General features: G+C 48.4%; 1 protein-coding gene across 14 annotated transcripts in view; it reads right to left on the bottom strand.

Annotated features, from left to right (window-relative positions):
• KAZN (kazrin, periplakin interacting protein) overlaps positions 1–16823 on the bottom strand; it is a 236425-nt gene that overhangs the window by 24051 nt on the left and 195551 nt on the right. For 12 of the 14 annotated variants that reach the window (XR_003092892.1, XM_025198103.1, XM_025198101.1 and 9 more), the window contains 4 exons: positions 15041–15230; positions 10060–10190; positions 6385–6435; positions 4779–4902 (listed from right to left, as the gene is read on the bottom strand). Coding sequence is in view for 13 of the 14 variants with exons in the window: in XM_025198103.1 (XP_025053888.1) it covers positions 4779–4902; positions 6385–6435; positions 10060–10190; positions 15041–15230 (496 nt within the window). In the remaining variant the exon portion in view is untranslated. Of the gene's footprint in view, positions 1–2139; positions 4903–6384; positions 6436–10059; positions 10191–15040; positions 15231–16823 lie in introns of those variants that run through there. The other 2 variants (XM_025198108.1, XM_025198109.1) reach the window with 2 other exon arrangements.

The raw sequence follows: 16823 nt of genomic DNA on the forward strand, positions 1-16823 counted from the left end.
TTCAGCAGGTTGAGGGACAAGGATGAATATCTCTGGCAAACCTCTGTGCTCTTGGCAGCCACGGCTCTTCAGGGAGCCGCACCTTGCCCACAGGTGTGCCTCCCTGCATTTCGTGTCCCCGCCGATCTCTGAACCGCAGGATCCCTTACCTGCTTCCCGTGCATTTTGGCACTGCCCGTGACTCTCCAGAACTACAAAATCAAAGCTGGAGACTGTTTACTCCAACTCAAGGCTGTCTGCTCAACTAACCTTTAGCTGGATTCTTGATCCTCATTCCCAGTTGCAATCCATATAAATCACTGTCCTCTATTTGATTGAGAGGCCTGAAACAAAGCCCCAAGCCCCAAAGCCTGGACAGTCCGAAATACACAGCTGGTGCTGCACTGGGTCACGCACAAACCTCCCATTCAGGTCCTGTTTCTTCCTGGGCTCAGGCAGTTGGTTTGTCTTTTCTCCTTTGCTTTCTCCACTACCAGAAACGTGTTACTCCGCGCTGCTTTGGGGGGGGTTTGCAACTGCGGCGTTTCTGGCAGTGACGTGGTATTGTGGTATTTCTGGTAGTGACGGTCTCCTCTGCTAGGATTAGGTCGCTTCCTATTGCTTTTGAGTAAACCGAGGTCGGCATTATTCAGTGCATTCAAAACTGGCCCAATTTAAGCCGACTTTGAAGAGGCAAGTCAGGTTTTCCATGCCTCCTCTTCCTTTCCTTGCTTTGCCCCTACTCTTTCGCCACTGTCCGCAGCTGCATTGCGAGATATATTCCGTCTCCACTAGTTCCCACTTCCCCATTCTCCTGGCACAATATTCTCCTCATTAAATCTTCCCCCCTCTCCATACTGAAGTCTGCAGGGGGCAGAATAGCCGACAGGACCACTCTGTCGCCCTCGGGGTCCTATTCTCTCCCCTGTCGGCAGTGGGAGGAAGGACAGCCTAGTGGCTAGGACAGCAGCACAGGATGAAATCATTTTGATTGAGGGATGCTCAAATGTGGGGTAACATGACCCTTAGGAAAGGGAGGAAGATTTGGCCTTGTATTACTTACACCCAGCCTTGCAGCACACAAAGAAAGAAAGCGTGTTTGAAATCGGTTTTCCACGGTTTGTCTCTCTCTCTGCATTTTGCTCAGGGAGGAGATGCCGTTTCTAATCCAGTTCATTTTCTGGTTATAACGTGTTTGAACACTGCTGTGCTGTCCTGGGTATTCAGCCCTGCAGGGGGAACATTTGGGTCCACCCAGACTTTGGGTTGCAGTTAAAAGAAACTTGTGGAAGCATTTCAATTCCTTGCAGACTCTGTCACGTCCACGGCTGACCTATGCTACGGTTCTTAATATAGACCGCGTCCTATGAAGTGCAAAGGGAGGGCGCTAAGAGAGCACAGCCGATCAAAGCTTCGCAGCTAGGGCAGATGGCCAGAATACCAAACGAGGGCTTTCAGGACAAGGTGGCTCGTGACTCGAGGCACATCTGCCATAAGCAGCAGGCATGAGCTGACTGATGTCCGTGCATGGTGCGCCTGTTCTGCGGGCAAGCAAAGCAGATGTAAGAGCATGGCTGAAGAGCGCGGCCTCCCGCAGGAACCTGACACTGGTTAGGGCTTCACGAAGCAAAAGACACACCGAGCAACGACCTGACATCACATTTTCAAGTGCAAGTTGTGAGCAGAGAGAATCGTCCCGGTTCTTTTGTTAGCACGATAACAGCCACGGGAAGGAGTTAGGCTGCGAGCTACAGCGCTGCGAGGAAGGACTGGGCAGCGCAGGTAAGACTTGGAAAGAGAAGGCAAGTTATCGCCAATAGTCAGCGGTTTGCTTCCCAGCGCAAACGGGTTTTTTTGAAAGTCCATCTAAAAAAAGTAAAAGGCAGCGAATTTCAAAGCGGGGCTTGTGTTTCTATCTGCGGAGATCAGTTTTTGTGAACCTTTCTAACTAGCTAGGAAGAAAACAATACATTTAGGCAAACTCTGGTTCTGGGGAAAAGAGCATACGGCAGAGCTTTTGATACCATGGTGGTGAGTGGCAGGACACCCAAGATTATCAGCGGACACGACCAGTTCAGATTTGAGCCCCTGGCTAGTGGCCAGCGGCCTAGGCCTAGCAAGCACAACTTAGAAGCAATTAAATCACATCAAATTCATTCATACTTTAAAATAAGCTTTATTTAGATCTTTTATATTTTTATATTTGCATCCATGCCTTCAAGGAATCTCCCCCACTCACGTGGGAAAAGTTAAATCTAATGTTACCCATAATTCATATGCTATTTATTGTAGTTCTCTTTTAAATAAATGATCCTCTTAGTAACTTTAGAATTATTTCCTAATTTACAAAAGCTGAAATGGAAAGGAGACTACGAAATAACCAGGAGTTGGCTTGGTTTGTTGTTGTTTTTCTTTTTTAAATTATAAAAACACAATGAAAGGAAAAAAAAAAAAAAAGATGTATAAAAATGTTCCTCTGCAGAGAAAGACCCACAGGGCAGTTTCTCCCCAACCCCTCAATTTGAACAGATCCCTTTGCAAAGCAGTGCAGATATTTAAAACCCACTTTCCCTAACCCCCTGTGGTTTCTCCGCATCATCATGTTAGAAAGTAATGTAGCACGGTGGTATTTTTTGTTTTTTAGTTTTGTAATTTAAGACAAAATATCCCTTTCAAACAGGGTGCACTTATCAGAATTAAAAATAATACACTATAGCATTATTAAATAATCTTATTACATTTTTAAGAGCTTAAAATGATATTGCAAGCATTAAAGCACAAGGTACTGTATTCTGTAGTCAGCAAATAGCTGTGCATGTTAAAGGAAAGGGGAAATTGCAGTTAAAAATCACAGGGGAAGATTTTCAAAGAAGCCTAATGGATTTAGGAACACAAGTGCAATTTAAGATCAATGCGGCTTGTGCTCTTGGAGGGGTGGGGTGGGGGATCTTCCTCTACGTTAACTGGCATTTAGAAGAGAATGAGCAGACCTTGATTTAAGAAGCAACTGAATCAAACTGCCTGGACTTTCCAAATGCGCATCTGTTTGTTCATGAAGCAGAGTTAGGAGGAAACAATGCCCAAAATAAGTGTTTACGAGATGCTACTGCCAGCTTTGCTTACCTGGGTTCCCAAAGCTATTAAACTGCTGCAGTGCGGGATGAATGGTAGGCCGAGATCAGACCCACAACAGGTTTTATACAAACAACATAAATGTCACAGACCTGAATTAACAACGTTTGATACAGAACAAGAGTTCCAGTGTCGCTAAGTGCCTGATCTAATACTATTTCCTGATCCTGATAATCACTTACTCATTCCCTTCCTTCCCCACACGTTTCTTTGCTCAGATGCAGCAAAGCACATGCTTAGTTTTAAGCAGGTGCTCAAGTCATTTCCCACAGGACTTAAGCACATTGCTGCATAGAGATGAATGGGGCTTGGCTTCCTTAGAAAACCTTTATCGCCCTCTGTCTTGCTACCAAACAAAATGAACGCTGTAAAGAGGAAAAGCTGAAGACACAAAAGGAAAAGCAATTGGTGTTTCTGCAAACAGAAAATACAAAAGCAAAGGCCAGCGCGTTCCAAATCCATGCAGTACTGAGAGTTCCTGTCTCTTTTTGGACCTGCTTTGCAATCTGCCTTTTCCCTGTGCATTATTTCGCGATAAGCATCTATTCTCCAATACAGGAAGCAGTTTTACAGTTTAGATAAAGGTATTTACAGCTATCTGATTGCGTTTATCCTTCCACAATAGTGATCCCAGTCCCCGATCTTGCTGTCAGGGCAGACTGCAGGACCGAGGAGCGTACAAAACATGCAAGCACGAGAGAGAAATACAAAAGAAATTCATTTAGAAAAAAAGAAAAATCACAAAGTCAGAATGAGAAGAACTGATGTTCTCCGGGATTCAGTCCAACCACCTTTAGCTCTGCAGGCATCAAATACTAGGCAGCAGCTTAATATAGAACAGTACAGTATAAACTCGCCCTCCTCCTCCCCACCCATCCCAACCACTGTGGAAAAATATAAATCCCAATATCTACGTAATAATTTAGTTAGAATAGCTCTTCTGAATTTGTGCAAATAAATTAAACAATAAAAAGGAAAACTAAACAATTATTCCAGTCTGGCAGGCATTAGAGAGAGCCCATGTTGCCTCCTAAGGTTTTGGCCAGGAAGACATCATCTCGAGTGAGATTTTGAGGTCTTACTAGATAGATAGGCAGAGCCTAACATTTTTGTCGGCTAGGTAACTCAGGTGCACCCTGTGAATAGGATACTGTCCCCTCCAACACCCAACTCTGAGAACATACCAGATACAGAATGCACCGACGGGATGGGCTCAAGGAAACAGCGTTTTTGGACAAGAGACGTCACAAGCACAAAGTGCACAATAGTTTTGTTATTTACAAGTACACAGCAGTCCTTCAAGTTTCAAGTTTCGTAAAAAGAAGAAAAATAATCCAAAAAAAAAAAAGAAAAAAAAAGAAAAAAAAAAAAGAGAGAGAGAGAGAGAGAGAGAGAGAGAAACAAAGGGAGAGGATTACAACACGACTGCATCGCTCCAAAGACAACAGTTAACATATTCACACACAGGTTTTTGTTTGTAGTATGTACATCAGTTACAGAAGTGGCGACGCAGAGGAAAAGGCTCAACTTTCTTTTGAGTTAGACGCACCCGCACACAGACACACATCCACGCCCACGCACGCACACTGGCAGCAGAGGGAGGCAAGCTACCAGCTCGGGGGGTCACCAGTCTGCATCCTCCTCTATGTAATAATCGGGAGCAGTACCATCAAAGAGGCCTGGGTCTAGGGACTTCCGCTGCTTCCCTCTGGCAAATACCCTTGAGATGGAGCCAAATCCCATTTTCTCTTTCTTCTTTTTCCTTTTTTGGTCTTCGAGGTCCTCTAGAGACTGAGGGAGGGGTGGCGGGGGGGAAAAAAAAAGGAGGAGGGGAAATAACATGAGCATCTCTAGCATTCACATGTATGGAGAGAAGCTGCTCGGATGCTAAGTAGGCTGAACGAGCGCGTTGGGAGCGGCTGAAACGATGAAGACCGCTAGGGGACTTGGCTACTAATATTTCATGGAAGGAGCCCGCAGTGATGTGCCCAGCGCGCTAAAACTCTTAAGAAAGCTCACGAAGGGAGCGGGAAGCCTACGGACAGCCGCATTCCTTAGGTGGCGTTAAAAACCGCAGCTTCGGTAAGGAGGACAGAGAGAAAAGGGTCCATGTTTGGAAGCTGCCATTAATATCTTCATAACTTTGTGGAAAGGCATCAGGGACCAGTAAATCCCAGAACCAAGGTGAGGGACGGGATCCTGCACCAATGACCCCCTTCCTTCTATAGGACAGCAACCACCCCGAGCACAATATGGGAAATGGGGTCTGACCCTGCTCTCGCTACAAAGCAATCCGCCGACTTCAGGGTGACCGGGGGGAGCTTCAACAGAAGGCTGCTGCGGGTGGACATTGGGAGAGTAGGTGTGCAGGGAGCAATCTTCAGGACACTGTGCCAAGTGCTTGTCTTCCCTAAAGTCACGTGCATCGTTTTCTGCACGAACACCCCCACCCCCATGCACGGGTACAGAGCTTGGCCGAGTCTGCTCGCTGCGCTCCATCCCAGGATGCACCGTGTCCTTGATGTGCTCGAACCACCTCGTCCCCCCTCCACCCTCAGCACCACCAACCTGGACATGCAGCAGCAAAGCCATTCCAGGGGTGCTCTTCAGCTGTTTGAAGCATTAGCCAGTATAACCCTTGCTTGAGGCCAGGCCGCTTCTCTCTCAATAGCATTGGTGCAAATTTCCTTAACGTAAAAAATAGCTGAGGTTCCTTTGTTACCTGCTTTCTGCACCCGATTGATTCCCTGAGTCTTGAGAGCGCTAGGAGAGTTCCTCTTCCTTCCGAACCTACTCACTAAACTCAGAGGCATCGTGGACGGGGGTGCAAATAAGAGCGACTCAGACTCCCTTAGACTCGCACCCAGCTACACATAGGCCAGGGGGACTAAGCTGGTGTCAGACCTGGGAAGGCGCTGGCAGGAAGTGCAAGGTCCCTACAGCTCCTTCCCTCCCTCATCAGATGCGATTCCCTACGCCTGTCGGGTCTGGCCGTGTCCATTACATTTTCTAGATGTGATGACTGCTTAAAATCTTTCTCCGTCACCTCTGCTAGATACGGGTCTGAGTCAACATTTGGATCTGGAGTCAAAGCTCTGGGAATCCGGTGGGTTTGATTCAGGCCAGTTTCCAACAGGGAGAGAGATGCTCTCTCTGTCTGAATTGTGTGGTCTGTATCTTTTCTTGCCAGCATCCTATAAAGCACTTCACAGCTGATGCTAATAAACTGTATTACATTAGCAGGTTGGTTGAGAAAGGGAACTGGTTTCCTACCTGTACAATTGGGTTGTGCAAGTTCTTCTGTACCGGTCCAGGACTATCCCCCTACCAGTAGAAGGAGACAGATCAAATTGAAACAGCAGAAAGACAGCTCTGGGTTACCCTACAGCTAAAGCAAAAGCAGTCTGTGGATGCAAGTATAGAGCCAGAAGCATTCTCTGCGGAAATCCTGTTAACATGCAGGCTTCGTGGTGTTAGCCCATGCAAAAGCATCACCGTTTAACAGACACCGATTATTTGGGGAATGGGAAACAGGACTTTTGAACAGGGAGGAACATATTAAGGCAGGTAAAACTCTCTTATTCTCTGTTACTCTGATGACTTCAGTGTATGTGGCTAATCAAGAAGGAAGTTCTTCCATGGCTTCAGAAAAGTAAAAAAAAAAATAAAAATAAGATGGATGACTCAGATGGGATAAAATAAGAATCCTTGAAACTTTCCTCCCCATCCCTAAATTGAATTGAGCAAAACTCTCTTGGATCCAAAAAAGACAGATCAATCAAACCCTTTCTTCGTGTTACAGCTATGTCTCTTGAGACTTTACCGCATTTTTGCAAGCCAGAAAGGCTCTGAGAGGCACCCGAACTTTGGGGAGCTTGTCAAAGCTCAGCCATACCTTCCCAACCCCTCTCACTAACAAAAACAAGAGATTTGGGCTAACCAAGATACTTTAATCCAGGTCCCGTTCCCCTTAGAGCAGTGGTTCTTAACCTTGTTGAACTCGAGGAAGCCCTTGCTTTCACTCCTTTCTTGATTAAAGAAAAATAATAGGGTCAGTTCTTCTGTTGCAAAGAACTCAGAAGACCACGAGTGGGTAGAAAGTTTTTGACACGAGAGATTCCCATATGAAACCTCTGGGTTTATCTTGTGAATCATGTGTAGGTGTCTGCACCCCATCAGTGCTAATGTTACACAGCACCTGTAAAAAGATCTTGTGGCACCCTGCCTTAGGCTAACAGATCAAGAAGGGGAGGAAAGACTGACCTGGAACCACACTATGCATGCTGTTCCCAATTGATCTGCTTCTCCCTTTTAATACAAGGATCACCACGGGCTGATTGAGGGGATGCCCCAGATTGTCCCACTAATTCATGCCAGATCATTCATTGGCACTTATTGCACATCGATAAGTGGGTGTGAGGGAGCAGACATCTCTGAAGCATGCAAGCCTGGTGACCAGAAGAAAGTAGGGTGCAGGGATTGAAATAAAGCAAGAAGAACCTCTTAGTTCCCAGCTACAATTTTCTCTTTTGGCCCTGTCAGCATGTACCTATCAAGGTATACTCCTTCAGACTAACTCCGCTCCACTATACCGTCTTAGCGGGTGATGCCTTCTCAACGTGACCTGCCATCCCTAGAGTATGTTGCAGTGACTGCTAGAGATCCCAGAAGTAATCGGCTACGCAGAACTGCTTCTGGAAAGCCCAAAAGCTCGTGGTTCAGCTTCTCTCACAAATCAATAGTGGATTGTGATTGCTGGTATGGCACTCTCAGGGTTTTGTGGGTTAGTGGGAAGTGACCCCATTGTCAGGATTGCTCCAAGGAACTGGGAAGATGCCAATAGTTCACTGCAACGCGGAAGCCCCAGTTTATTACTAAGCAAACCTGCAAAGCCAGGAAAGCTCCCGTTGGGCTGAATGTGTAATGTGTATGAGCCTGGTATGGAAAACGTGCGAGGAGACAACACAAGTGCACACAGACTTGCAAACAGGAGAAGCTCCAAGCCTGACTGCTGCAAGTATAAAGGCCGTGCAAATTTAATCAGTGCAAGTTAGTCCTAGGAGGATCCCTGGCATGGAGATCTGGGGTCTCCTTACTGTACTGCTGATGAAAGGATCAGAGAGTTTGAGCTACTGCGGTGGCTGTCGGAAAGGTCAACTCCTGCCGTGGTTAGACTGACACTACCCGCTTGTTCCACACAGGTCACTCGGACACTATTAGATGGAGCCTCACAGATGTGGCAGGGGCTTTAACCAGCAAAGCGACAGCTCAGGGGTCTGTTATCAGTCTCCCGAGCTACGAGCCTGTCTGGCCTGTTCTCCAGTCTCCCCCAGCTGTCTCTCTTCCCATTAAGTTGCACAACTGCCTGCAGGGGCTGGAACTTGTTCACTGACTCCCAGATCTTCACCTTAGTCAGCATGCGCTGCAAGGCTTTTTTATCTGGCAGAAACTCATTCACCTGATCCTTTGCCCAGAATCAAATTACATTTATCTGCATCTACTAGCCATGCTATCTTAATTATTCGCAGTAGAAATCCCTCTCTATCTGATTGCAGTGCTTCTGGGTATCTCCTGCACCTTGCAATTTATTTTCTCGTCTAGTTTCAAACACTCTCTGCCATACCTTAGCTCCAGCCATTTACATTCATGCTGTCACTACAAGGATGGAAGAGATGCTCGTCTTCTCTTTGCTTGCTCACCTATACAGAAAGCTTCCAGTCTCAGGCTGGAGGCTCCTGTCCTCCCCACCCCCACCTCTTCTCCCATATTAACAAAGAAATCAAATGCAAAGGGCCCATTTCTACTCTTAATTGGACTATTATAAACCAAGATGAACCTCCTTGATGGAATTAGTGTGGATTCATACCAGCCCAGTAGAGAACAGTGTGTGTTGGGTCATGTCAGAGCGCATAACCTGCGCCCTCATCATACTGTCAACTAATGCAGATTTGCTTGGAAGCTCACCCCATACAGTCCTGTGTTTTGGAAGAGGAAGCTGCTGTGCTCTGTCCCGACTGCAGTGTGTGGTGTGGCCAGCGACTCTAGCTAGTTTACCCATGATATTTTAGTTCGTGTTTTCATTTTGGCTCATGCGGGTTCACAGCTCTGAAGCTTCACTCAGTCCACCTTGAAAGCTCAAAGTGAATCTGATGAAATGGCTGAATCTGGGTTGCTTTTTGGGTCGTGGGCCACAGGGAGAAGTTTCAAAGCTCCTCTACTTTCTCAAACAAAACTGGAAAAGATCTGCTCGGAGTTTGAGGGAAAAAAGAGCTTTGCTAAAGTCCTGATCCAAGTCCCAACTCAAAGTCCAAGTCTTCTGTTTTGAAGCAGAAAACTCAATATTTTCACATTTTCACTTTGCTGGAAATCAGTGTGTCCCACTGGAGATCAGTGAGATCCCAGATGTCTTGCAGCAAAACCCACACTTCCTCAAAAACCTGTTGACAACTGGCATTTCTGTGCTGCAATAAAATGTCCTGGAACAAGCTTGCGCTCGTTTTTCAGGACGTTGCAGAGAAATAGATGGGTCCTATTTTGGAAGAGCTCTTGAAAAGGAGGAACCTGTTTCCCGCTGCCTTGTATTGTGAATGGTCAAGTCTAGCACGCAAAGTCAATGCAAACCTTGCTCAAATTGGAACAACAGCCATCTTCACTTGCTTTACAGGCGAGAAGCCGGGGGGCAGAGAACGGGGCCCTTTGCTGCTTGGTATTTGGGCAGTTCTAAGTCCCGTTCAAATGCACAGTATGAGCAGTATGAATGGTCAGATCCAAAGCCGAGTGAAGTCAATGGGAATCTCTGCCTTGTCATCACTGGTCTTTGGATCAGATCCTACAAGAAGAGGTGACTCAAGACAAGCAGGTAAGAGTGCCGGCTAAAGGAAGCAATGCTGGTGCAGATGTTAAGATGACAGCTACGGGAGTGACAAATGACCTTCACAACCGCCTTACATTGCACAGGGAATGCGTTCGATGTCGAGGGGAGTTGATGTCACTTGGCGTGGACGACCTGTCGCCTTCTGCTGCTGACGCGTCAGAGATTATGGAAGGCTGCCGTGAATGACAAGGACTCACTCTGACAGCTGAAAGGCAAGGAACAGAGTCGGGTGTCAGTGGAATTTGTATTTCCATCACAAAAAACCTCCCTGCAAGGGGCTTTGCTTTAATTTGGAGACTAGATCTCATCAGCCGCTTTCCACCAGGAAGGTGCCTCGCACAGTAGTTAGGGACGAGGATGTGAGCTCAAATATAGATTTGATATGTACGTCCCGTCATATTTATTCAAATCACTCTACAGTGTTTTCTGTCTGCCTTTGGCTCTTTCCACTGCGGTACCTCTGCAAGGACAGTTGCTACCTGGGATGCTGGATGAAAACTGTGCATCACAGCATGAATGCCACAGGCCTGCTCTCCTGCTCCTGCCTTCTAGAGCAGTGCAGCCCAAACTCTTCCTCAGCATGACCCCTCACTCCCGACCCACCCCTGTCACCCCATCCACTGATGTTGTGACCCCATCTGGGGTCACAACCTACAGTTTGGGAATCGCTGTTCTAGAGGGACACCTGGGAGAGCAGGATTGAACTTGTGGTACACTGACTTCAGAAACTTGGATTCATTTCCCAGCTCTGCTATCATCTCCCTGTGTGACCCCGGAGCATGAAAAGCATACTATGACCTTCTTCAGTGGTTAAAGTATCACTGTGATCGCTCTGTGTACTACCTACAGCAGACGGGTAGAAAGCCCTGGGATGTCAGGGCAGCTTGTTTTAGTAGGAGTTCGTAGTTCTTGGGAAAAAGTAGCGTGTGCCTGAGGGGCTGTGATCTCATCAAGGACTAATAACAGGTCCCCCCTTCAATGCTCTTCATCTTTGGTGATAAACTGCGGCATGCAGAGCAATCCATGGATTTACAGATGAGAAGGAGTCACTACAAACGTGTGCCCTCACGTATGTCCACGATCGTTGGCACCTTCTACAGTGCAGATGCTGGTTCAGTATGCAAGCCAAAGCCAACATTTTCTGAAGCCATCAGTAAATCTGCGCACTTTGGTTTTTGGAGGTCCATCTGGAAAGGGGGCTGCAATTCCCCAGAAGTGAGGTGCTCAGTGCCTTCTAAGCATCAGACCCTGTAAAGCATCCAAGCTCACCAGTCACTTTAAAAATTGAAGGCAGGTCATTCAATAAACAAGACCATCTGCCCCGGAGCGCCTTGCTCACTGCATGGTCGTGGATGCTTAACTTCAGGGTGCTGATTAAGTGCGGGCGATTGGATTTCTTTAGTTTTCACATCACCTGGCAGGGGAGGGGACATGCACATACAGATTCACTGAGCAGAAGGTTTCACACTGTGCTTGCAGTCTCCATCACAGGGACAGTCGGTAGCCGAACTGAGACCACGAGGGAGCTGCCTCAGCTTCGCCTCTGCTTAAGCCACCGCTCCGAGATGTCCCCGAAGCGTCTGCTCTTCTGCAGTATGCTCTTTAATGTTGGCATCGTGCTCTTTGCCAAAAAGGACCAAGGAAAACGCTCTAGTCCTTTGTGTACCACAGGCTGATCTGCAGGTGCAGCTGGCCTTTAAGCATCAGCAGCTGCTCAGGGGCACTGGGGTCTCGAAGGGGGACAGGGAACATACAGATGCAGCATACTAATGGCAGCGCCTACGAGGATTAACGGAGTGAGGTGGCTGTGCTGGATTTCCAGCCCTGGGACTGGGAGCTGGCCGTGCTCTCACCGCTCTGAAAACCTACTGAATGTCTTGTGGCGCAGACTTCCAATCTGGGAACCACAGATCTGCACACCTGATCTGCACCCGGTCCACGGAGTTACGCACCTTGCTCCCTGGCAGCTGCTGCTACATGCATTTCAAACTGGCCTGTATCCAAACACGGGCTACATCTTTGCATATGGAAGACAAAAGGGCTTGAGGTCCTTCATCACTTACCATATGCTCTGCAGCTCCTCTGCACCGGGTAAGTGGGCAGAGCGGTCGGTGACGGCGGGGCACTTAGCATTGGCAGCGAGAGTCAGAAAAGCCCGACTTCTGGTGCCGAAGAGGGGATGTGTCTCTAGAACCAGACAAAGCTAACCGCACAGCGACTTTCCCTCACGGAGGGCAGCGGGGCATTTGTGTAAAGCAATGCAATTGAATTTGTTTTGGCCTGAGTTCGGTTGCGTGGGGAAAAGGCTTCCTCAGAGCCAGTATCGACAGAAACATTTACAAGCATAACTGATTTTTCTTTTTTAAAAATGCAGATGTTCCCTTGCGGCTCTGGGGAAGCAAACCCAACAAAACTGGGCTGCGGCAAGAGAGAGCGACTCGCTAGACTGACATCACTTCCAGCGCAGGACAAATGTAATCTGTTCATAATTTGTGCTGATATTTGTAAAATGTGGGGGGAGATGTTTTTTGTCTTCATCTTGTCCCTTTACAAACTGCTCCCCCCAGAAGTCTGCAACCCACCGGCTGTGCAAAGCGTCCAAGCACTGACGTGGCTGCAAGTGTCTTTTCTGGAATTTATTACACACAAGACGGTCTCCCACTAAGTCGCTGGCTTCTCCTATTCTTAATGCGCTTTGTGGTGGCTTCCCATTCCAGCTCAGTGCCCAGCATGCTGCTAAATAACTAGGGACTGTAATGACAACTCCAATATTCACTTTCCTTTCCGTCTCCTTGGGGATCCCGTGAGCTTGGCAACATCCATCTGTATTAGGTTGCATGACAGCGTTGTAATAAAAAAAGAAACCCTGGCCAATGGTTAAAGCACAGCAGTGGCAATGAGCAGATCTGCGCAGTACATGGAGACTGGTCAAGTGATCAGAGGCCAGGTGTTTCATGTTTGTGCCTCTGTTACTCCACAGCAATATTTACTGCCAACGGGCGACAGAGAAGCCAAGGTCTGTAAAGCACTTTGAGATCCCTGGAGTAAAAGTGCCGGCAAACACCATATTTTTAAGTTATAACTATCATTATGGGGTCCTTGCTGGCCCATCCAGGCATTATCTTTACACAAGACAGAGAGCCTGATGTTGAGAAAACGCCACTAACCCCCTTCTGCTCTGTAAACTGCTATATCTCTTGGAATCACGCACTTGAACAGAGCAGCCACGTCCCGACTCGAACTGGACGGCTGTTTCACCGGGTTGTGATGCTACAGGGCAGCGGTTTAGGGAGGCCTCACGCGCAGCAGCATTTGGGAGAAGACTGGTATAGCCAGCAGTCAAGACAGAGGGTCTGCATCCGATAAAGCTGCTGCTTGATCACTTGGAGCCATTTCTGAAGACCTGAGGAGACTCCTGGATGCAGCATGGCTGCTGGAAAGGTCAGGATAGCTCGTACAGCACAGCCCCTGTCCTCTGGCACTGTCGGAAACAACCGCAGTAACCCACAAACCTGCAGTGTGATGCCACAAGCTGGTGGCAGCCCCGCCGGATCCAGCCCTGACACTACTAATGCGCTTTGCTGTGTGTGGGGTCAGAGGTAGCAGGGTGCGAGTGCTGTTCAGCTGGAGCATCAATTCCTTTTTACTAACCACCCTCCCCAAACAGAGTGGGAAGTGCTGCAGGACTAAAGGAGACTACCATAGATACCTCTGACGTGAGCTCACAGGAGAGCATGGGCAGTGGAAAATGGGACTGGGTGCTGAGATGGGGAGGTGCGAGAAGACGACTGGGTCAGGGACAGTGTGCGAGTAGCTTGAGACTGAAAAGCTAGAGGGCAGAGCCTCATGTACTCAAGCCAGAGTGCAGAGGCTCCAGAGACAGCAACACTTGTGAAGGTGGCCATTTAAAATTAGACACCCAAATCCATTTAGACTGTAATGCTTCTCCAGGCAGGGTTGGGCTCTACTTATGTGTTTCTAGGATATTTAATATAGCCGGGCCCTGCTGTCAGCTGTGATCCTTTAAATGTTCCTGTAATGCAGATAATGAATAACACATCCAGAGCTTTTAGGTACCCAAATAAGGATCCTTCTTTCCAGAAGTGCTGAGCTCCTGTTGGCTTCATCAGAGGCGCTCAGCCCCTCCAAAAGGCAGGCTGCTTCCTCAGATGCCCAACCGTAAGCATCCAGGTTTGAAAATGCTGGCCCAGCTTCACAGGGAAGCAGGCAGAGAGAGTAGGGAGATTAGCCTCAATTTACTCCTGCCTGCTGCTCTGAAGTAGAGTTAATGCTGCTCCCCGAAGGGGATTAGTTAATCAGGCCACCCAGCTGGCAGAGAGTCAGCAGCTTGAAGGCACAGGGAAAGGTGAGGCTGTACAGAGAGGAGGAGGATACTGCGCAGCGGCCTGGAGTTGACCCGAATCCCCACTCCAAGACCCGGTCAGGGTGCTTACGTGCCGGTCATGGTAAAAGGATGGGAGTGCACTCCAGCTGCAGAGGGTGGAATCAACTACGCTTTTGCTCTCCGATAGCATCCCTTCTCCAAAGACCTGCGTGTGCTTTACCAACGTGCACCTGTAAGCGTTACACAACACACCCCTACGAGAGCAGCATCCCAACTCATGAGTGAGAGATGGGACCTGGGACCAGCCACTATGCACCAGTTTAGGACGGGAGGTAACACAGAGGATGAGATAGCCCTCTGATGCCACAGGGGGATACAGAAAGACATTCAGGGTGAAGCCTGAGCTGGGCTCTAACACCTTGTAATACTTCTACAAGGTTACAGAGGACTTCAGAGACCTTGTGTGGTTACTGGTGCATCCTGGCATTAGCTACACTGGGAACAGTAAACCTTTGGCCCCATGCCTCTGAAAGTGGTAAGGATTTAAACCTATCTGCTATTCTCTCCAGCCACCAGCAGCAGTGACGCCTCCCTCCCTGCTGCAGCAGATGAGTCCAGCCCTTTCCTGGGACCAAGGGGCACCACTCTGAAAAGCATCTTCATCTCCAGGGCAGAAGACACCGCAGGCTTCCTGCGGGCTCGGAGCTCACCTTGTCTGTCGGCGGAGTGCTGGGGATGCGAGTGGTACAGCGTCTGCTGGCTCTGTCGGATAGCGGCCGTGAGCGGGAGGTCCGCCTGCATCACCCACTCCTGGTTCCCGTTTAGCACCGCCTCGCCTGGCATGGCTAACGAATGCCGCTTGGGGACGTCCTTGGTTAACGTGGCTAAGGACTGCTTGGCCTGGTGGAAGAACCGAAACACAGGACCATAAAACAGCTCTCTCAAGACAGCGCTTGGGTTGCAATGAGATCACCACCCCTCCCCACCCAAGAGGGGCTGGCACAAGGCACGTGGGTGACTCGCACCCTCAGATACAGCCTACCTGCTGCTTCGAGTGCCGAACCCTCCCCAGAGACACCCCCTCTCTTTTTTCAAGGCTGATGACTAATCTGCAGGTGGATCTGCCTGCTGCCAGTGCTGCAGTAAGAAGCCCAAACTTGCCAAGGTTTAAGTGCTGGAACAGCTACTCTTCGTATCTGCTCGAATACAGAACAAAACACGAACAGCAGCAGGGAAGCCAGCTTCAACTTTCCCGTAACCTCCTTGTGAAGGGCTTGGGCTAAGGTTAAAGCCAGGACTGGCCGGCTGAAGTCAAGCGCAGGTGGACATAGTAAAGAAAATGAAAGCAGGCACCAAGTGTGTGATTGCCTCAGAGAGAAACCTGCACCAAAAACTGAAACAGATGTTCATCCACATACAGGAGTCCCTGAATTGCACAGCAAGCGGTGCCAGGTTTCATGAAGACAGACGAAGGTACAAAGAAAAAGTCAGCAGCTGGCTTTGGTTCAGATGCGTTAAACAGGCCTGTTTGTTCCTCCGCCGCTCCCAGCAGAGTTAGAAGGGATGTTTCCTCCTGTTTAGTATTTTGCTTTTTTGAAAAATTTAACAGAAGCATCTATAAGGTAAAAAAAAAACCCCACCAAAAAACAATCCTCATTGCAGAAGCCCCTGCCACTTAGCTGCACCTTCTAATTAGCACGCGGATAATCATTTCTGTGATTCACTTGACATTTTATAATGCAGAAAACTTACAGAACATCTCTTGTTTGATTTCAAGTCTTATCAGACTCGCATGGGGTTGTTTTCTGCGGTCGTGTTGAGCACTAATCCTTAAGAGCCTGATGCTGTATTCTGAGCCGTGCAGATAGACCGGCCTGTCTGCACGAAGCACCCCGACTTCACTGGGCCTCTGCCCTGTGCACTGGGGTGCTTCAGATCACAGGATCTGGACCTAAAGCAAGCATGACTGTTGTATTAAACGATGTGTGGTCTTTGCCCTTGTTTTGGAGGCATGCTTAGGGCACACATCAGGTCCTATTGGTAACAAAAAGCTAGCAAGAGTGACCTGTTGCCCGCACCCCTTTCTCAAGGCAGGTTTCCTATAAGCTGATGTGCGATGCCCCGAGTGGCATTTGCTGCAGGCCATCCAACTGAGGAACCAGGGGCTAGGGACAAAGCCCCTCTAGAGTCCAAGTCTGCTTTCCCTGCAGAGTGGGAGTTTGGGACAGATTTCTTTGGGAGCCGGTTTCCCAATGTCTGACCGAGAGATCACTGACGTCCAGAGGCATTGCCCTTGGTCCCAGCTACTTACATCCCAGAGGAGTAAATGTTTACCAGGGGATGTCTTGTGCAGGCAGGGAAGAGATCATGTGAAAAACAACAATTAAAAACCAAGCAGGACTCTCATACACTCTGTTGCCCCATCCCCTGGCCAGTCTGCAGGAACTTTTGTCTAATCTGCTCCAGCAAACTCAGTGTAACGCTAAGGGAAAG

The sequence above is a fragment of the Alligator sinensis genome, unplaced genomic scaffold (genome assembly GCF_000455745.1).
Source record: "Alligator sinensis unplaced genomic scaffold, ASM45574v1 scaffold569_1, whole genome shotgun sequence".
In the NCBI taxonomy this organism is placed as follows: domain Eukaryota; kingdom Metazoa; phylum Chordata; order Crocodylia; family Alligatoridae; genus Alligator; species Alligator sinensis.